Genomic DNA, 22,528 nt, shown 5'->3' on the forward strand with positions numbered 1-22,528 from the left:
CCTGGCACGTCGGCAGTGCTCTCAGTTCTAAGGCTCGATCTGAATAACTGCTTTCAGGAGAAGCGGGCAGAGCAACCCTTTCCCCTCGTTTAACCACATCTAAACAATATCACTCTTGTTGGAACACAAACATTCGTAAGAGACTGGGAAAACTCCCTTTTGATTCTCCTGCTTGGTGAGAACATCTATAATCTGTCTTTCTGTTCTTGTCTATTTCTAGTGACCTCAGATACATTTGTTTGATAACTTGAACCACCCCTTGTACTAAACGTAAACATAAAAGGACAAATTCATATTCTACAAACTATCGGATGGGGTGAAATTCCCAAGGTCAAATTTGAAAGCCGTCATATCAGGATCATAAATAGACACGCGTTCATATTTGCTTACATGCATTCTTATATTTCTACATGATTTACTTTTGAGATGAGTTCTCTTATAAATCCAGTGTCATAAACCACTGGCTAGGATCTGTCATTTTTACTAGGGAGGATGCTTTTAGGGAGAAAAAAACAAACTCTAAAGAATTGAAAATAAAGTATTCTTTCCTCCAAAGATACAACCCAGGCAGAAACATTTTCCACCCCGTCAAATGTGCATCCCCAAGAGGAAAAAGGCTTACGTGTTCAGATTTCTCCCGTTCTTTTTTCTCTGTCTGCAAAAACTGACAGTTTTCTTTCGCCAGCTTCTGGACCAGTTCGATTCGTCCCATGTCATCTCTTTCCTGAAGCTTGCACATTACCCCTGCCTTAAGAGTTGGAGAAAAAGCGAAGATATACTTAAATCCACAGTCCCAGGACATGACACCGCTGCAAAGTTCACCTTATAATAAACGCATCTTCTCTGTCTCCTGGATTAAATCATGGTCTTGGTAAAATATTTGGTCTTCCCAAAAGTGAAGTTTTAATCTAGGAATGCCACACTAAAAGTCTTAAAGTTGAGACCATTTATCAGTCTACTTTAAGAGACTGAAGGGCAGAGCAAACTAAATCAATTGCTACTAACGTGTGCCCCTGACACATCACTATTTGTTCCTGACAGCCTGTTTCCTGTTACATAAGCAAAGCCTAACAAGAGGTTAAAAACTCATGGGAAAGTTAGCCAGGAACCACTCCGGCAAAAAGGGTGAAGTGATACAGAGCACTAAAAATAGCAGTACACAACCTCCCGGTTCTTTTGCTCGACCAGATCATTCCATAGACAAATACGCGGTTAACAAGGAGATCACAAGGTTTTTTTTTTTTTGGACAAATGGAAAGTTACTATGGGGCATTATTAGCGAAATACTTCCAATGCTACAATAAAATATGGTGGAAAAGTTTTTAAAAAATAAGCTGGAAAAAAGAAGCTTAAAATTTCATCAGAGTTTGGAAATGATCCATGAAGCATCATATTTTTTTTTTTATTTCACTAAAGTATCTAAGTAATAACAACATGAAGAAGGAGAATCTGAGACTTAGATTAGAAAAAAAAAAGTTTGTTACAACACACAAATTATGAACTGTTTTTGCTCAAATTCTTTCGAAAATGGTTCATACGCACATATCAGGACATGAGCTAATAAAGAAATCTAAAGTTACTCTTGGCAGGAATGGTCAAAACTATGGAATTTCTGTTATACCCCATACAACCTACAGGATTTAAATGGACTCAGCAACATGACCAAATATGTAGAAAGGGCCAGAAGTGATCACAGCTTCATGGTCTTAATGCTTTGTGCTAAAGATACCCAATTTTTTTGAGTAGGCATCTGAGAAATGGGACCATACACACAAAGCAATGATTAAGTCCTTATTCCTAGGGGCAAGGACACCTCCTCCTTATCTAGCTGTTTCTTCAACAACTAGGAAGGAAACAAAAAAATCCATAAAGTTGCCCAAATCACTGATTCCCAGAGGATGACAAGTGGAATTCCTCCACCAAAGTCAGAGATTTATTTTTACAACATCCCTCACAAGAGGTCTTCCAGTTCATTTCCAAGGTTTCCTTGAACAGGAATCTCAGTTTATCTTAAGACAGCCTGTGTACTGTTGGAGAGCCAGAACTATTGGAAAGCCCCTTATCACACTAGACAAAACTCTGAAACCATTGAAATTAAACCCATGAGTACTAGTTTTGCCTCTTAGAGCAACTGAAACTATGTCTATCTCTCATTCAATGACAATCTTCCAAATACTTAAACACCAATATTTATGATATCCTCCTTTTAGCATTCTCCATATATATCCCCCAGCTCTCTATTTCATTCATTCATTCATTCAACAGATTTTATTTGAAAAACAATCATGTGCCAAGATCTAACATAGGTTTTAGGGATACAGTAGTGAACCACAATGACAAAAAACAAAGTCCCACATGTCATTGAACTTAACTACAGGGGATGTGGATTCTATAACATATAGATATGTATTATCGAATGGTAATACATGATAGGAAAGAAAATAAAGCAGGGTAAAGGGACAGAGAAATGATTGGAGGTGTTATTCTGATAGGAATGTCAGGGGAGGATTCTGTACTAAGGTGACATTTGAGTGGAGACCTACAAGTGAGGAAGAGTGTTCCAGGCAGAGGGACAGAGGTACAAGGACTCTGAGGCTTGTTCAAAGGAGCCAAGAGAACAGCACAGCTGAAGTAGAGTTGGTAAGGCAGAGGGACTGGTGGAATCGATTGTTCAGAAAGGTGTTTTGGGGCCAGATCATGTAGTTTCCTTACAGACTGTGTAAGGGGTTTAGATTCTTTTTCTGGACAAGATGGAGATCCTTTATTGAAGGTTTTAAAGATAGGACTGGCACAATCTGACTTACATTTTAACAGGATCATTCCGTCTTCTGGGCTGAGAAAATACTGTTGGGCGGAAAGAAGGAGTTGAAGCTAGAAGACCATTTAGGAGACTGGTCTTCAGATAAGAAATGGCTTAGAACTGGTGGAGGTGTTGAGAAGTGGTTAGAATCTGGAAATTTTTCAAAGGTAGGGCAGCAGATCTTGTTGTCTCCAAGATATTTGGCTTGAGCAACTGGAAGGGTAGGATTGTCATTGACTGAGACTGGGAAGAATGGAGGAGGAGAACGTCTGGGAAGGAATAAGCTTGCTAGACATCCAGGTGGAGTGGCTAGGTTGGCGTTCTGGACATTCGGGGGAGAAGTTCAGGCTAGAGACAGAAATTTGGGAGTCATCATCATGTGGATGGTATTTAAAACCAAAGGAATGAGTGAGGTTACCAGTGGAGTGATATAAACAGAGAAGGGGATAAATCCAGGAACTGAGTCTCTTGTTTAGATCCTGGAAAAACAAGGAGTAATCAGAAAAGAAGACTAAGAGTAGCTCCAGGAGAAGAACCTGGTAAGTGAGGAAGAAGGTGCTTCAGGGAGGAGAGAAAGATAAACTGTATCAAATGCTTCTGAAATATCAAATAAGATAGATTCAAAGTACTTGATGCTGAATTTGACAAAAGTACCTGGTGACTCTGAATTTAGAATGTTTTTGTTTTGTTGAGAAAAAAAGTAGTAGGAAAATAAAAAAGCCTTCTTAGCTTGGGTTCAACACAGGAGAGATAACTCTTCTGAGGACTTTTGTTATGAGAAATGGGATGCTAGCTAAAGAGTGACGTTGAAGGGAGTTTGCTCGTTTGCTTCAGGTGAGGGGTGTCCCAGTATATTTACCTTTCTTAGAAATCATCCAGTAAGGAGGGAACTTTGAGGATGTAGGAGGGAGAGAGGGAGTTTTTAGGAGTGATGTCCTTGAGCAACTACTCTCAGACAGAAACATAAATATGAATATTTTCACTCTAAAAAGAGAGCAGGTGAGGTACAGGGGCAATTATGCAGGTAGGTTGGCATATCTGGTGGTGGGAACATGTGGAAATTCTTTTCCGAAGGCTTCTAGTTCCCAGAAAAATAAGAAATCATTTCCTTTGCTCAGAGTTATGACTGTGAGAAGATGCTGGAGCTATGAGACAAGAAGGCTTGGAACAGCCATATCCGTTGCAAGCGTTGGCAAACTTTTTTTTGTAAAGGGCCAAAGCGTAAATATGCGCCATGTGGTCTCTGGTGCAACTACCCAATTCTGCAGTTCTAGCGCAAAAGCGGCAAGAAACAATACGTAAATGAAAGAGCACAGCTGTGTTCCAGTAACATTTCATTTACAAAAACAGGCAGTAGGCGGGGGTTTGTCAACTCCTGACCTGAGAGAAGAGGAAACTGAACGAGCAAAGTAGAATAAGATTGCCGACCTAAGGGCCCGCGTGATTTTATATTTAGAGCCCTTTACTGTCCCAGCCATCCTCCTTGGTATATTTTTGTTTGTCAGGATTTTAACAGAGTCCATAACTTGAGTTAATGCTTAATATATGGGCCGATCTCGAAGATGCTTTTTAAATCAACAGTACAGAGTACAAGAGGATCAGTGGTGTTAAGTGTCCTCCTTCAAACTAGGAAGGCAAGGAAACTATTCAGGGAAATTTCTATGTGAAAAGAGTTCACATTCTTTAAATGTTTTGACATTCAAAGGAATAAGTTTCTGCTATCTAGAAAATGAATTTATGTCAACCATCTAGGATTTCTTCTCTCTCCATCCATGTCATCCTCACGGTGTTTAAGATACTGTCTTGCTAGTGAAGAGAGGATGTTAATGATCCTACAACCTCAGGACCTGCTCCGCGGTTGTTTATTCAGCAGTGTGATGAGTCAGCCCAATCTCTCTACTCCCCAGAGTGGCATCGCTGCATGATAGAGGGCACGTATGAGCGCGGGGTAAGGCAGGGTGGCACACAGGAAGAAAGCACCGCGGAGCTAATTTGGCCAGTGGGATGAACCTGTTACACAGGTGCCAAAGCGACTGGGCTTCACACCTCTAGACTCTGATTTGGAGTCTTTCCTTCTGTCTGCGGGTCCCACATATGTTTTTAAAAAACAACTGATAATATCAACAATAAGAAGGTAGGACTGAGCAGAGAAAATTTAAGAGACCTTGACTATCTTTTTTTCTTTGGTTTTTGTGTTTTTAAGGAACTCTAAACATTCTTCATATCATATGCTTAGAATTCTAAATACAGAATTTCTTTTCTTGAGGAAATACATTTTTATTAGAACCAGATACTTAGGTGCAGGAATTATGTATTTTAAACACAAAACATTATTACTTTTAAGAATGGGTTTCGGATTGACTTATTTCATATTTATAATTAAACCATCCTTTAATTTAAAAAGGAATACTGCTGTCTTGATTTTCTGGTTATTATTCCTAGAAGCATTTTCACAAGATAATCAATTCTAAGCAATCCTTACATAACAACTATCAAAAAAAGCTTTCAAGGAAGGTTCTGAATGCTTCTTCATTCTCTAGAGAACTTTAAGCCCAGAGAGATGCCCTCACATCCTAGACAGTTCCACAAGGCAGCCCTCTGTGGAAGCACCACACCGAACCAGATGTTTTCTGGGGGTCCCTTTCAAAGCTCTGTAATTCAGTGATTTAATTCAAAAACCCATGAATTTATTAATATTTTAGGAGCTTTGTTACGGTAGGAGAAGCGAGATAACTAACAGCTCTCAATCTAGAGGTTCACATTCTTGGAATACTTAATTTATTGATATGAAATTAATTATAAACAGTTTACCTAACACTGCTAGGACAGGAAAAAAACAAAAGATTAATATGTAAGCATCAGAAGAGTTATTTAAGAACCTTATTTCAAGGTCTGCTTAGGGGGGGAAAAAAAAGCTCTGTAATGTATAATTAAAGCTATTCATATGATTTTCAGTATTTGAGAAGAGAAATGTCATGAATGTAAATGAAAAAGTCTTTTTCCCTTATAAATGGAGCCATAAAAATGTTGGGTTCATTTTTTTAGTGGTAAAATGAAACATGGACAGGATTTCCTTAGGGAAAGGGACAAGGATGACAAATGAGCAACCTTTATGACAAAAGGTGAAAGATCACAGTTCTATATGAAACATTTTCTGCATTACTGTAACTTTAAAAATCACTCTTTCTAAAACACTTAGAAAAAAACACCATGCAAAAACTGCTATTAAGGGATGGAACACTAGGATTAGAGTCCATCTTTCATGAAAGCACTTTAGCAATTACAGAATGCTATTTAGTAGAAATTCAGAGTGTTCGAATAAATTCTTATTGATTGGTACATAATAGAGTCATTTCTTTAAAAATTAAATCTTCAATAGAAATTCATAAAATATATATTTTTTTGCTACTTTAAACAGAAAATCCAAACGACCGAATAAAACACTGATGGGTTAGGATGATATATTACATTATTCAATTGTATGTACCTATTTCCAAAACAAAAAGTATTAAGAATTCTTTCCAGGAAAATTCAGAAGACAATTCATCATCATCATCATCATCATCATCATCATCATCAATTATTACCATCATCATTATTTTAGGGCAGCAAGTACTCATTTTCTCAAATTTCTTCAGAGAAAGTAAGAAAACTAAGAAAAATCTCTTCCTGGTTGGGATAGAAAAATATATCCTTTGATAACTAGAGAAGAACCAACAAGAATTCACAGTTGCACACGACAGAAATTGAGATGGTAAAGGCATGTTTAGTAACAACAGTGCATCACTAGTACAATCTTCAAACACCAAACAGGACCATCACAGAGCCTCAGAAATCATTCACTGACTCCTAGTCTCTCCCTGTGCAGATGAGGCAATGCAGCTTGGGGAGGCTCATTCCTCTGGTCCTCCTCCTTAGAGGAGTTACTGGTGTTTATACACCAGGCAGTGGAATAGACTCATCCTGTACAAACACTATATGATGCTACATCCTGCCAGAGAATGCTGGGAGCAGGGAAGGAGGCAGCAACCATAGTTACATGAAATGTATTACTGTGATTTCCCTCAAATATTTTCTTAATCCACTATACTTACATAATTTTTTCTTCTGATGAAACTAAACACACTATATATTTACATAATGAACAAAGTAAGGGGTTCATTCATTACATATTTGATTCCCTGAACTTTCAGACTAGATGAGGGAGGTCATCAATATTTTATCCTGCTTTGACCTGAAATTACAGCTCAGATCTGGATATATTATCAACCATACTGCTAAGCAGGGCAGCAAAACCGACAAATAATAAAGTAAAAAAGAGAATCAGAGAATTCTAATAAATTCTAACAAAGGATTTTTTAAAATCACGTGTTTTCTATGAAGTTACCACAGCCTTAAATAAGAGCTTTCTTTAGTCTATTAAAAAAAAAGTCACACTTTGGCTAGTGATAAATTAATCGTCAAATATTCGTCAATTAATTTGTATAATTAACAGTTATCATTATTTAATATTAAAATAATCGATTCCAATGGGGGATAGGAGACAATAAAAGTAATTACTGAATCCAGTGGTCGATGGCCGTCCGAATAAATATGAGAATTTCTGAAGTTTGACATGTTATAAATTACTCATTGCAGATCTCGACCCTTAAACTAGAATCTGGCAAAAAGTCTTTGCATTTTGATAAAGATTCTTTAATCTTTAGTCTCACCTAAAGAGTTATAACGAGAGAAGGGTAGAAAATGTTTTAGGTATGTGAAGATATCTTAATGGTAGACCGAGAGTATGACTGCAGCCCAGCCAGGTTAGATACCTTAAACATTTGAGCCGAAAAACAATGTGATAGATGATCGTAATGATAATGATCCAGTGCTCTTAAACCTGACGTGCCAGGATGGCAGGCATTTTTTAATGTTTCTTCATTCCAAACTCATGACAACTTTATAATATCTCCATTTCACAGAGATGAAAACCAAGCATGCTAATCCCTGCCTACATGGTGGGGATACTCTGGTGACAAAGACACAGATGCTACCCTACAGGAACTTACGGTTTTAGAGACACTAAACAAATTGCCTGCAAGCACCAGCTATGAGGAAGCAGGGCTGGGATGCAAACTCCACTCTACATGAGCTCTTCACCGGGCGCACACATCGCTGCATTAAAACAGGGAGTTTCGTAGGCAGGAAAGATCTTTTGGTGAGAAAAGGAAGAAAGGAACCAATATATCAGGGTAGCGCTAGAGTTTTCTGGTAGGTGGGAAACTTGTGTAGAAGGCCCCGTCTCTCTGGGGTTAGGGACTGTCTTAACCCTTCATGCACCCAAAAGTTGCAACAGTGTAGGGTCATTTTTTCCCATAGTGACATATTTCATCACATATAGGGAAGGGATGAATAAACAATTTCCATTTAACTTGTTTAAAATATGCTCTGGAGTGAAGACTGCAATAATGTGAAATGCCCTAAAGTCTGGCATTTAGGTGCTCAATTATGTATACATCGAACATCAAATTAACAAAAGTGCACACATGTATACATGCATGAGCACATACATACATCTATTTCTAATTCTGCCTAGATATCTGATGGTGAAATTCTGAGTTTTCTTTAAGCTCACCTTACACGACTTGAACTCCTGAGGATTCTGCCCTGAGCGTTTGCAGAGATGGACCCGCAGAATCAAACCAATGAAATTCGTGCTTCTCCTGTGGCAGCAGATGAGCTTTCTCAGCCATATCAGAGGAGGTGGCAGCTGCCTTCCTCTCTAGGCAGCCTAGGCCTATAACACTCATAATTACGCATCCCAGTGAACTTAACTCATGACTTTCAAATCTAAACAGAATCTGTTCTTGATCTAATTATTGATTCACTGGTTTTATGATTTTATTCCTCTGTGTATCCTATGTGATTGATTATATTACGGTTACTGTAGAAAATCACAAGATATCGAAGAGCAAAGTCTATGTATTCTTTGGAGATACACAAAGAAATAAAATTGCATTAAAACAGACTTGCCCACGGAATAAGTTCAAAATAAATAAAGAATAACAATTTAAGCTTAGAACTATCCGTCCCATCAATAACTTAATGATTTAAGAAACCTTCCAGGAAGGAATCTCTTCCCAGGTTTGCTTGGAAGCCTGAAGGGTAATTTCTGTAGGAACCTGTGGGTCACAGCATTTTGAATATTACTATAGCAAAACAATTCCAAACAATTCCTATATAAAGTTATTAAAACATTACGAACTGTGCAATCTTGACTGAAAAGCAAATGCGATGATTCTGAACAGTTTTAGAACTTTAAAGGTGAAGTGCAACAAGCCAACTAATCTAAGAATCTTTTCTCTTTTTCTTCCAGCTTTCTTGACGTATACTTAATATACAAACAATAGTCCTTATTTAATGTACACATCTTGATGAGTGTGGACAAATGCGATATCACAATACTAATATTACAATCCTGAGAGGCAATTCCTTCTGCAGGGCCTAGTAGAACAGAGCAGCACCCTGCATGCAATGAGGGTTCACAAAAGGGCTCGTATGCTTCCAAAGTTTCTCCACCCTTGACCGCCTAAGTGTAGACTCTGTCAGGTTCTTCTACTTGGGCAGGACAGCCCATTGTTCTGCATATCCCACGATCAATTCCCAAGTGGTAGACTCACCTGGGCCCACTCTTTTATTGTTCTCATGTATCATAAAAGCAAATGGCTTACTTATTCTGCATACTCTTATTTTCACTCCTCACAACTATCCTATCAGGTAGGTTTATAGATGAGTAATCCAAAACTCAAAAGGGTTAAGAAACCGGCTTAAGGTACCTAGATATTTAGCTATGCCACATAATGTTATAGCTGGGTATCAAGGAGAGTGGAATTCTGAGCAGTTGAATTATTGAGGACTTACAAAATAACTGGGGACTTGCTAAAGAATGTCACTTGTTCTGCTTCTCTTCCCTCTGTCCCACTAAGAATCTTTAAATGCTCTGCTTTTATATAAAGAGAGCACTAAGGTGTCCAAGGTACAATAGTATTTGGCAGTAAGTTGCTACCAAAAGCATATCTATGTCATGAAATGGATCCTGGGTGCCTCATGCACAGAATCTTTGGTGCATGAGGCACCACAATGGCCAAGCCTTAGCTGTTGTGCTGTCAGCTGGCTGAGTCGCCTCTGCCATCTCCAGCGGATGGTCTGCCCTAAGGGCGGTCTCTCCTGGCTCTTCACTTACTTTCCTTGCTTTCTTTGGGAAGTGAAGTATGTCTCCCTACCTGTCCCTCCCACATGAATCAAATGATGAATGTGATTATCAACATAGAACCTTTCTTGTGAAATGTCTCTTTATCGAAAACAAGTACTTTATTCCCATAATATGACTATTTTTACAGAACATAAAAGGTTAAAACCTATGTCAAACCTGCACCATCTCACCTCCCTCAACACAAAAGAAGGGTGCACTCAGGGACTGTCACAGAATTTATCATACCTGAGAATCTGGAACCCCTTCAGCTTCTGTCACAGTTACGTGTTTGTCACTGTTTTCTTCATCTTGTGCCATTGCTTAAATTCAGAAAAAGAGAAGAGTAATATTAAGCAAATGTAGCATCATAAGAAAACTGTTTCAGATCATTTTCTTTCAGATACAACTTGACAGGAAAATACTAGTCAGATTCACAAAATATAAACATGGTACTTTTTTAATTTCTTGGATGAAAAGTTTAACTAATAGCACTAGGCACTTTTCACGTACATTATCTCATTTATTAAATCAGTGACAGTGGAAAACTTTGACCTCATTCTCCTTTTCACTAAAACCTAACAAGACATTATTATGTCAGTTCTGTGCTTCACCCGAAGGGAAGTTGGGGTATAGATAGATGAAGGCTTTTATCGAGTCCATGTGAGAACGTCATTTTTTAATGTGATTTTTTTTTAGTGTTTACAATAAAAGCAGCACAACATTTTATATTTGGATTGCTCAGTGCATTGTTTCCACAAAAATCTGAGCTGTGGAGTCTCAAGTCCTCCTCTTCTCCCACATTCCCTCAGTGTCTCTCTACCCAAGTCCTTGTCTCCCTTTCTCTACTGGGGCCATAACCTCATAACACAAAGGCCCTGATCCCAGCCTCTCCCTAATACCATCCAGCTCAGGCACAACTGCTAAAATAACCATTCTCAGAAAATACGACAAATGCAATGCTTTGGCCTATGAATTGCTTATCTTATCAATTCCAAACTCTGTTCATCAACAAAGCTCTGCCTTGAGCTCTCCGGCTTTCTCCCCATCTGCAACTTCACGCTGGCATTCAACACCAAAACATACTGTACCCAACTCTGACCCTAGCACAGTGATTTCATTGTTTTTCTCTTCATACGGCTGGCTCTTTCATTTTAACGAATATTTATTGAGCACCTACTATCTGCCTGGCACTGGGGTGATTCCCGTGTAAAGACCTCATGAAGTACACAAACTAGCCAGGCAGATAGCCAATGAACAGTAACTTACTGCAACTAACAACAACAACAACAACAAAAACAATAATTTTTAAAAAATTAAATAGAATTAAAGATCATGATAAATGGGGAAAAGACAGAAAACCACGTGGGGAAGGCCATTTTGGAGAGGAGGCCAGGAATAGTGCTTCTCTGAAGAAGTGATTTTGGGGCTGAGACCTGAAGGTTGAGATGGAGCCGCCCGCAGCAGGTGAAGAGTGATGTGAGATGAGTCTAGGGAGCGCATAGACCACGGTAAATTTGGATTTTAGCCTAAGAACATATGGAAGCACTAAAGAGTTTAAAATGGGGAATTGCATGATTAGAGGTATATATTCCAAGGTTCTTTTTCCCTAAGTCTTTGTGGCAAACAGACTTAATAAGTCTTGAGTCAAGAGAGGAAGCAGGGAGACCAGTTAGGTGACTGTTGCTTTTGTCTTGGCTAGAGATGACACTGGCTCAGACCAAGGAAGTGGCCATGAGCTGAAAAAAACAAAAAACGAAAAACAAAAAAAACCAAAACCACGAAGGATTTGAGCTGTATTTTTAGACAAAATAGATACAATTTGCCAATGAATCGAATGTGGGAGGTGAGGGTGGGAAGGGAGAAGACGCAATCAAGATGACTCCTAAGTAGAACGAGTCATTGATCGTATCCATTATACCAATTATTCTTTCTACTTTTCTTTCCATGAAAAGCAGACCAAAAACATACCAACCTCACTGACCGTGAGGTCACTCGCTGTACTTTTGGATTCAGTTTGCGTTGTTTTGTGTACTTTTAAACACTATGCTTTCTGCTCTGTATTTTTTAAAACATCACTTCATGTACCTTTTGCTTTTGTGTGCCTTTTACGCCCACTGTGTGGTGCTTACCACGGAGCCATCCAAATGCCATGCACACAGTGTGAGCTCTGCGACAACCAACCGGATGAACAATTCCTCCCCCAGTGACCAAAACCGTATGACTTGACTACACCTACTTGTATAGCTACATCTTTCATTACTATTCGTAAAAAAAGAGGGGAGGGAAATGCTGTTAAACTCCATGGATAAGTAGGATGATTCCTACCAGCCGAGCATCCAAAGGCAAAGGCAGGAACAGCAGAAGTGGGCAGAGGCTTTTCTTCCATTTTCAGCAAAAAGTTCCATTCACGCTATTCAAAAAGGGGATCCCCTGTTGCTACTGTTGCCCGATTTGGAGGAAACTTAAGAATAAAGAAAAACACTAATGTTTTCTCTGAAAAACTGAGGTGAATGCAAAGGAAAAAACAAAATATAGAATGACATCCTAAATTCCACTTAAAAATGCAATGGGTTGGAGAAGTAAGGAACTCCATTTAACTAAGTGAAATAATATAAAAAGACTTCCCTCATCCTGTAACGGGGAGTAATTTTCTTGGCAGGCAATTTGATACTCTATCAATGTGGGACAGCTTCAACTACATGAAGTATCAACAATACCTTGGCACTTACTATATGCTTTATTTGAATTTTTGCTCTTTAAAGTTTTAGTTTCGATGAAAATAAAGAAAAGTAAATTTTAGAATATTTTTGCCTACTAGACTCATGTGTTTTTTTGTTTTTAAAACAACAATGTTCTAGGGTACAGGCATTTCTTTTTCTTACCTTATGACACTATGAAACAGGACATGCAGGACAGTGAATAAGAATTTTGGGATTGGGAGTTAACACTATTTTTTGAGATTTAGGCAAAATTCTTAATGCAGATAAATAGAATCGAAGGACGAAGATGTTAATACAAAAGCATCCTGGGGATAAAAATTCAGTCCTATATTTCTAGCTTCTCCCCAATAATAGTGCTACTTTTTTTTTGCCACATCTTTGAAGACCCCAATATTTGTTGCCTAGTGTTACACTTTGGTTGACATAAAAAAAAAAAATTAGAAACACAATCAAGTTAAGGTACTTGGCAAAGGAAGGAAACTCAGCAATCTCAACCAGCACAATAGTGAGAATCTCAAAGTTCTGGTGGACTCAATCAGCCTCAGCGCCCTGACGAAAAGAAAAGAGCTTGGTCTCTTCCAACACACATGAGATTATTTTCTTGGATATACTAAAAAATTATGATTCTAAAAATGCATTTTAGTCAGTGGTTATATACCAGTTTGGAACAAAAACTTATTTATATTGGATTTTCAAAGATTTATGATCATCCCAAGAGATCTCTTATATGAAATACACAGTCACCTAAAAGGGAGTATCCTATGACCCTTTAATACAAAGATTAACGTCAAGGAATAAATAAGGAGGCAGTTCCTCTCTTCACGCCTCCCAGAGGTGTGGCTCATGTGGTGGAAGAAGGAGGAAGCAGTTATTTAGATTTTTTTGAGCTTAGTTTTTCTTTTATCTGATCAGAATAAGAGTAGGTTGGGGAAAATTTTCCTATGCAAATATTGATTCTGGGACAGTTCCCTCCAGCGCAACACGTACACAGGAATGACAGCTCCTGGGACCAAGGGAGGCTGGGAGTCTCACCCACTGCCAACACAAACCACCCCCTTATCTCTCAACACACAGAGTCTAAAAGCAAAAAAAGCCCTTTGAAAATAACTTACCATAACAAAAGTCACAAGCACAAGATCAAAAGCATGTATTCTGAATAACGAACATGAGGGCCCACATGAGAACTAAGAATGTATGTGGATTAATTAGCACTAATTGACATAAGAATACTTAGTTTAAATGTATCGATTTGTAATGCCCTGAGCAATTCAAGAGGAGCTACTGCTGACAGCCACCAAGGGTGGTAGGGTTTCCCTGATGTCACTTTCTTTTTGCCTTGGGGACGACAGATATTCTCTCCCTACGACTTACTAAGATGGTTGCTAAGAAAACCCTCCTAATAACTCTAATGTCATTATTTAAACACAAAAGGGATTGACATCCTTTCAAATTGATGCTTATTTAATTTCAGCTGATCGATTTTGTGAAGTTAAGACCACCCTTATACAACATTAAGCACACAGTGATCGTAATGCACTAGGTGACTGTAATTGAGTGTTCTTTAAAAATCAGCCAAAGTATACATTTTTTAAATTTACAAACCAACCAAAACTTTAACAACAGAAAGTCAGCACTTAGAGTCTCAATGTGAGAAATCAGCAAATACAGTTAAGAAAAATAATTCGTGGAGTACTTTGCCAGGGGTTAACGTTTGGGCAATAATATAATCTTTCATCAGTGCAGCATTTTATAGAGAGAAAGCTCTTTCCTAAAGGGTCTCATCTGATGTTCAAATCTAAAAAGTTGGGCAGGTAAAATCACCCCCACATTATAGATGAGGTTAAGGAACCTGTCCTAGTCCTCTATATAAAATGCATGTATCTGTGGCAGTTCAAGTCTGCAGGGTCAAGGATGGAGCAGGACAGTGCTGGTCAAGATGCTGTGAAAGACACGTGGACACGTCTTCCTTCTCATTTCTTTTCTTTAATGAAATAGAACAGAATATAATAGAAAGAATAGGGTAAAAATATAAAGATCGAAATCTAGTGAACTATTTCCTGGCATCACAACTAGTAAAGTTAAGTATTTTTCACAGATGGGGATGAGATGTGTACTGAGTCAGGCTCTTCTGTGTGTTCTGTGGGTTGTGGACATAAAAATGTTAGGAAAACATGGAGGCATTTCCGGGCCACAGGAGGCAGAACCCGGTTCCTCATTATCTAAATAACCAGCTATTTTTCTGTACCATTCCTGGAGAGGGGCCATAATATTTGCTTTAGGAGCCTCCCTCACCCACCCTCCCCTTCCCCCATGGCACTCCATCCACACTGAGTAAGCAGTACCTTCCCTGCGGGATGGCAGGGAAAGCTTGCTGCAAGAAATGCTGATGGAGTATGTTCGGTTTTGGCAATATAATCACAAATGCTTCAAAATGCTCAAATCTCTTCTTTAAAAAGTAAGGAAAAAGTAAGTTGTAATTTCCACCTCATCGCTGTATTATTTTTAATTTAAAATTTGAAAAATAGTGGTCGGTATTCACCATCAGGACGTGCCAGATAGTATCATAATCTGGCCCATCCAGAGCCATTCAAACCTCTCTTTGAAAGCTGACCAATGGCCACTTTATCTGTGTCCCAACGATCTCTTCTCAGCCGCAATCTGTTCAGCGCGTCAGCTGAATTTGAGACTGTTGTTTTAAACCTCTCTTTTCTTGGTCCTTATCATACTTGAACCCTCTAAAAAATGGAAGTTTCCTGCAGGCTCTCTTTTCCCTTTGCTGCTTTTTTTAGTGACCTTATCTGTTCCTATGGTTTCAATTTTCACCATTATGCAGGTTATTCCCAAATCTTTGTCTCCATCTCTTCCCTCTTCCCTGAGTATCTCCAGTTACGCACTGAATATTTTCATTTCACAGACCATCACGTATCTGCTGTGCATGAGTTGCTGTGGTAAGCGCAGTGGTACAACCTCTGTCCTCAAGAAAGAGTCATCTATTTCATAGGGTGTGAGGACACAATGATCTGAAATCACACGTGTCACCTTCACTATATTCCACAAGCCTCTTCCCCGTCTTGGGGTCTGTATTTTAGCTGAGATCACCACCATGCATCTTCACATTTTTCCTTTTCCTCAGTCCTCACATCGATCTCTCACTAAATCCTGTCACTTCTACCTCTGAAATGTTTCCATCCTTCTTCCTCCCTGCCACGGTCATAGCTCATGACCTCACCACCTCTCACCCGGCCCACACCACAGCCTCCAAGCCGGCCTCTCCCTCAAGCCGTTCTCCACACAGCTGCTCGAGTTCTGCTTGCAAAGATGAGTCTGATCATGCCATCCCTCCATTCCTTTAGGATCCTGCCTCTGCCCACTTAGGGAACATGAGAAGCACACAGGAAGCTCAATACCAAACCGGGCGCAGGACCCACTCCCCGCGATCTTGATAGAGTAGTGCTTAGCCCAGGGATGAGCGAGTTGAGCACCTTAACACCTGTGATGCCCACTTTATTAATAAACACTGGCCGACATTCAGGCTGAAGCCTCAGCCTGGCCTTGAAGGCTCGGGGGGTCTCAGACTCTACCCCTACGTGTACCTTAGTTGATTCATTTCATACAGACACCTGAGTTACATGAGATTGTATATCTGTTATCCCATAATGGATGTTTAATCCCAAGTGATGTTTTAGGACAGATATATGGTTGGCCTTCTCCTTAATCAGATCCTAGTGCAATTATGATCAGCCTCATTTTACAGGTGAGAAAACTGAGACCTAGAGATGCTAAATAGCTTATCCAGAATTATACAGGAAGTGAGTGGAGGAGACAGGTAAGTACCCAGGTTTAATGCTTTATCTGCTCCAATATGCTAGGAAAATTTAAATTGTCTAAAGCGAATTGAATACGAGTGAAACTGAAAACACAGAAAACAGGAATTTTATTGCCAACAGCCTCAGTAAGAACTGACATGAATTTCTTACTAGGAATTCAGTAAGCCATAACGACTTACTCATTTTTAAGTGCTCCTACATACCCCATATTCCCCTCCAACCCTCGCCATGCCTTACAACCCATGGACTTATATGGAGCAAATAATAAATGTTTGCTGCACAAAAGAAATGAATTGCCTTTATTAACATTTGAATACAGGTGTGCAGATGTTCTGAAAATTCGCGGCACCCAGATAACATAAAAAATCTATAGTGAGGAGGCTAAAATCAGAGGTAGGTGAAAAATTTCCGTCAGCTACCTCTGCTTTGCACACTTGGCTGGAGGCAACTCAAGCCACTGAGACAGGGCTCTGGGCAGCTTCCCTGCAGCCTGGCTGATGGAGGATTTAGCCCCGCCCTAAGGCAGAAAGGATGCCATTTCAGTTCTAAGTCTTTGTCTTAGAACAGACACCCTCCAAACCTCCTTGCCTTTCACTTCTTAATAGGCCTTTTAGTGTTTTCTTTTGAGTAACACTTAATACATGTCCAGTAGATGAAAAAGTTATTCAATAGAAAAAAATGATAATGTCACCAGAGCAAAGTACATCCTGTATCAAATCCTTTAATCAGACCATAAATATTGGCTCTTCAGGCCAAAGTAATAAAGAGCTCATCAGTACTTGATCCCAGTAGCTTATGTGGTTACTCTTCTTATGAAGAAAATACCAGAAAAGCAAAACAAAAACAAAACATGTTACCTTTTAATGCAAAGATGGCTTGTACATGATCCGACTAAAATAAAACCTCGATGAAAAAAAAAATCAAATTTACTTTAGCTATAATTTTTCTTCAACATTTTTATTGATAAAACTGAAAAGCTTTAGTTTCTTAGGGACGTTTTAAGGAGGTTTCTGGTGACAGGACAGGTTCAGGTCAATCTGCCATAATCCCACAGTAAAAGAGACAGCGGCGGGGATGCTTAGCCATCGAGAGATGTTCATTTAAAAAGAAGTTAGATGCTAGTGCACTCCCCTACTCTACTTTATGTAATTTCTCAGGGATTAAACATTTTAAAGAACTTTATGTCGGAGGTAAAAGAAAAGTGATTTCTGAGCCTAACTAACTATATGCTAAAATGAAGCTACATGCTTTATGCCACCTCATTTAACTCCCCCTTCCCGCTTCCCCCTCCCAGTCCTTCCTCTCCTCCCTCCCCCTACCAAGCCCCAGAGTCACGTGCCTATAGCTCCGTTTCACAGGGTAAGAAAATGAGTCTCTGGAAACCACTGAGTCATAGCAATGGCTAAGGGAAAACGGAGCCTGAGTCTTTTGATTTGCTTTTCATAGCTACACAAATCTGCCTCTGGGATTGTAAATCGGAAAACACAACAGGTCAGATCTACACTGACACACTTGTCAAGTAAGGTTTCACGGTAGACAAGCATCTGCATTTAAAAAATAACATTACACCTTTCTGCCACTTGCATGATACTCATAAAGTTTTTGTTGTTGTTGTTGTTGTTTTTCCTGAATTGTCAGCAATTCCACTGCTAACTCTTCCCATTGACTTGACAGTGGAATTTTAAAACAGAGACACCACCAAGAATTCCCTAAGAGACCTTGTGTTTGCAAATACAAGCAAGTACAAGTATTGGTCCGATCAATTAATCAATCCACCCATCTATCAGTCAGTGGGTGGCGAGTAGCCCAAGAGGAGGCTAGGAAAGATTTGAAATTTTTCTTTAACCCTCATCTAAATCTGACTTGCTAGATTTCAAGGTAATTTCCTTTTATTACACATTCAGGAAAAAAATATGGCATCATTCCTATACTATTTCTAGTATATGACCTTTGTCAAGTTACATCAACTTACCAAGTTTCAATGTCATTCCTTGCAAAAAGGGAGTGATAATAAGCACCCCCCTATAGGATGGGTGTGTGGAGGAAAGCATTAATATAAATGGCTTAATCAAGGGTAGCTACTTAATACCACAACACACGGTAATGTACTTTTTACTTTTGCATTTTTGTCTGTGGATGCGAGTTTTTTCTAATCAGAGCCACATACTACTGCTGTAGAGTGAAAGACTAGAACATAAAAACAAGTCATTAGTATTTGTATTCAACATCCAAGGTAGAATACTGTACCAAGACAACAGCCTTGGTACAAAATCTGTAGAGAAATGTTACTTTCCTGTGCACATCTAGAACCAGCTCTGGATGTCTTAGATCTCAGATCTCTGATCCTTCTCTCCTGGGATGGCTAAGCCGCAGGTTTGTTCCCCTAAAGGAGGTGGTTGAGAGAGTAACGTGCTGCCCCATGCTGCTTCCAGGGGCCATGGGGAGGAGAAGGGTAAAGAGGCAGCAGAGATGGAAGGTGAGAGCTATGAGCCTGATCTTCCCTGGCTGGACTTGGGCTCCGAGAGGGTGAGATCAGGTGATGGTTGAGGGCACACTGAGGATGGGAGTGCAAGTTTACAAGTGGATCGAGCCTTGGGACACAGAGGAGAGTGCCTCAGAGTCTCCTGGCAGACCCAGGTCAGGGTGAGCACACTCACAGTGGCTCAGCGGTGAGCGAGTGGCAGACGGAGTTGATTTTTCCTGAGTTACTCTTCTTTCCCCGGAGGAGAAATTTGCAAGGACTCAAAAGTTTCTACATGCCCTGGGGACAAAGGCCAGCAAAGGAACCTAAACTCACAAAGAGCCAGAGGCTGAATGGAGCACGCAGCAGGGAATCAGTGAGGTGTACAGCCCCAGCACGAGACAGCACTGGGTGAGACAGCCAGGAAGGCCCGGAGACGCTGACCCAGCGCAGATGGGCCCCTGACCACCACTGCAAGTCCCATGGGGGCAGCAGCGATTGGCACAGTGCCTCTTCAGAGACCAGAGGAATCTAGGGGCACCGTGGGGTTCCAATGACCCTCGAATGCTAGGGGCTGAGTGACCCAAAAGGGAAGATTTAAATTAGGCCCAGGCAGGAGAAACCATCTGAACAGCACATTTATCACAAAAAGAGTTCAAGTCAGAAACAGCTAAAAAATAGCCCAAAAATATGGCAGTAGGTAGCAGCTTATGGGGACCACAGCACAGTCGTTGAAAATAAAGAACACGGCATTTCTCATCTACATTTCAGTGTGTGAATAATTTTGAGAACCTGTTATACTACCATTTTTGAGTATCAGTGTAAGTGCTCCAAGGGCTCATAAGACAAAACAATCCTATAAGATTACCAGATAACAAAACCAAGCCAAACTATATTTGAGGAGAAAAAAAAAAAAAAAAAAGTGATGCTGCTGCATTAGCTATTAGCCCAAACTATTTTCAAATCTATGCCAAAGTCTCTGAGCCATATTTCCTCTCACATAAGTAAAAGTATATGTTGTTTGAATTTTCACATAAAATAGACAACATATAGGTTATTTTATCTGCCTGGATTTCTTCTTGAAATTTCAGGGTAATAAAAAATTGCACTAGAGCAGGCCCCAGCAAAACGCCTTTGGAAGGGCCTGGACCACACAAAGAAATATGATCTTTTGATGGGACTGTCCAATTGGTTACAAGACTAACCCTGAACTGAGCTGATTCATGCAGGCCTCATGCTACCAGCAAAACGAAGCAACATCAGTCACTTGGATTTAGGTACAAATGCTAAGCCTGAATTCTCTGCATTAGTTTCAGTGATGACTCTGAGACAACCTCTGGGTCCGCGGTACCATGTCCGAGCCCAGAGCCGGATGCTGCCCCAACACCGTGAGGCCTGATGATGGAATCTGCCCCTTCCCTGACCAGACAAGGTAGACACACCGCTCCCTGGGGACCATGGACTGGAAAAATGCCTCTCCCTGACCCCACTCCATCCAGTAAGAGGCATTCTTGGCCAGGGTTCACAGATAATCTCCAATCTCCGTTAGTGCACCAATCCCCCATGTGAAGGATGGGGAAGTTTGCTTTCTTACTGAAATGTGATAAACTTGCATTTTCTGTACAAGGGCCCCCTCAGACAGAGGAGAGGGACGTGTACATAGCTCCACCTTTGGAACTAGGATTTAGAAATGAGCCTTTTAAACATGTGAAAACAAAACTAAAAATTAAAATGAAGACGAATCAGAACATAAGAAACTAAGATGGCAATGTATCTGTCATGCTTTGTTCTCTCTTGTAGAGTGGGGGGAAAATGGGCAACATTTCTAAAAACTACTATCTGCTCCTAAGGATATAAAGATAACCTCAATCTCAAACGTCTCAGTCATTTTTCTACCAGAAAACAAAAACACGGTAAGGTGTAAAGTTCCTCAATTCATCTTAATAAAAGTGAATGCTCCATTCTTATCAAATGCTTGCATTTTCAACTGACTGAAGTTTACTACGTTTTAGCAAAAGGAGAACCAGACAAGCCCTTTAGTCCTCTTGCCTTGGGATCTGCCTGCGGTTTACGAGGATATGGCTTTGGTTCAGATGCGCTTATTTGGAGCCAGGGTTAAATTCACTTTCTTTTACACCAGTGCAATCCACTCCCCGCAAAAAACATCTTCCTGGCAAGGTCAGTATAGAAACTTCAGTGCGAAGGTTTGCTTATTCCTGAGTCTGCCTACCAAATCAAAGTTGGTAATAATTCTTTTTGATTTATAAAGCTTTTACTGCCAGTGACATGAGAGCTTTATAATAATTCTGTTATTATTCTCATGAGAAAAATCTCCATTCAGGTAGAGAAACACTGAAAAGTTAGGCAGTTGTCCAATAAATGAGTTAATAGCAAAAGTATAAATGACATTTTGATTCTGTCTACCAAGCCTGGTTCATTAGACTATCACAGACTTTGGAATGTGTCTGTCAAAGCTTGGCATCTGAATCACCTAGGGGTGAAGACTGGTAAAAAATTCAGATGCCAGGGCCTCTATCCACAATTGTGTGTGTTGGGGGAGAGGGGGAGGGAAGGAGGGAGACAGGGCAGGGATTTGCACTATTAACAAATGCTTCAACTCACTGCTATGCAAATTCAATCTGAAGACCACTGCTTTAAAAAAACAAAATTTAATTTTGTTAAGGAGGACTTTTGAAGTAGCTTTGCAAAAAGAAACCTAGGATTATTTATTTTTTTAAGTACCTATTATCTCTGTTTCCTAATCTCCAAACAAAATACCTATGTCAAAAGATACCATTGAAACAGAAGTTGTACAATATAAACCTTCGTTGACTCCAAGGTCAAAATTTCTATCACCAATCTCATTCCAAAAACACATCACAATCACTGTATGCAGTACTAAAGTATTTTCATAACCTATCTGTAAAATGCAGATAGCTACAACCCCTGTCTGTTTAGCCATTTACAAGCAAAACATCTGATTAAGAAATTCTCAAATGTCACGTATTTATGTGTTACATCAATAGAAATAATAGTATATGAAATAAATTTCACTTTTATCAGCACACGTACTCTAGCAGAACTCGACTGAATCGAATTGCATGCTTTGTGTCACATACTATGGAGCATTATTTACTTATATTCGCACACACTGTGTTCATGTCGTTTTCAGTTTTACTGAGAACAGCTCCATTTTCATGGCTGTTTATACAATTAGACTTTTAATGTGACGAATGATGGACAATAGCTGGGTCACATGGCCAAGACAAAGAATTCCCTTGATACCTCCTCCTTGTCAATACAAATGACAGCAGAAAATGCTCCCGGGGAAGTGGAGTTGGGGGTGGGGAACAGAGCCTTCTGTAGATGTTCACTGAGGAAAAAGTCAATGAAATGAAAAGAGTTTGCAAAGCAAATTAAATTACAAGCAGTTATTATTCATACGTTCTTACTGAACAGACAGCAATGTATGATTAGGAAGAGTAA

General features: G+C 39.7%; 1 protein-coding gene across 1 annotated transcript in view; it reads right to left on the reverse strand.

Moving 5' to 3' along the window:
- Positions 1–22,528, reverse strand: part of RAPGEF5 (Rap guanine nucleotide exchange factor 5) — a 272,187-nt gene that overhangs the window by 91,637 nt on the left and 158,022 nt on the right. Inside the window, exons 9-10 of the mRNA XM_025046811.1 lie at positions 10,281–10,354; positions 623–748 (exon numbers count right to left, since the gene is read on the reverse strand). Of these exons, the coding sequence (XP_024902579.1) occupies positions 623–748; positions 10,281–10,354 (200 nt within the window). The remainder of the gene's footprint in view (positions 1–622; positions 749–10,280; positions 10,355–22,528) is intronic.

This window comes from Pteropus alecto, unplaced genomic scaffold (genome assembly GCF_000325575.1).
Source record: "Pteropus alecto unplaced genomic scaffold, ASM32557v1 scaffold21, whole genome shotgun sequence".
NCBI classification, from domain to species: Eukaryota; Metazoa; Chordata; class Mammalia; order Chiroptera; family Pteropodidae; genus Pteropus; species Pteropus alecto.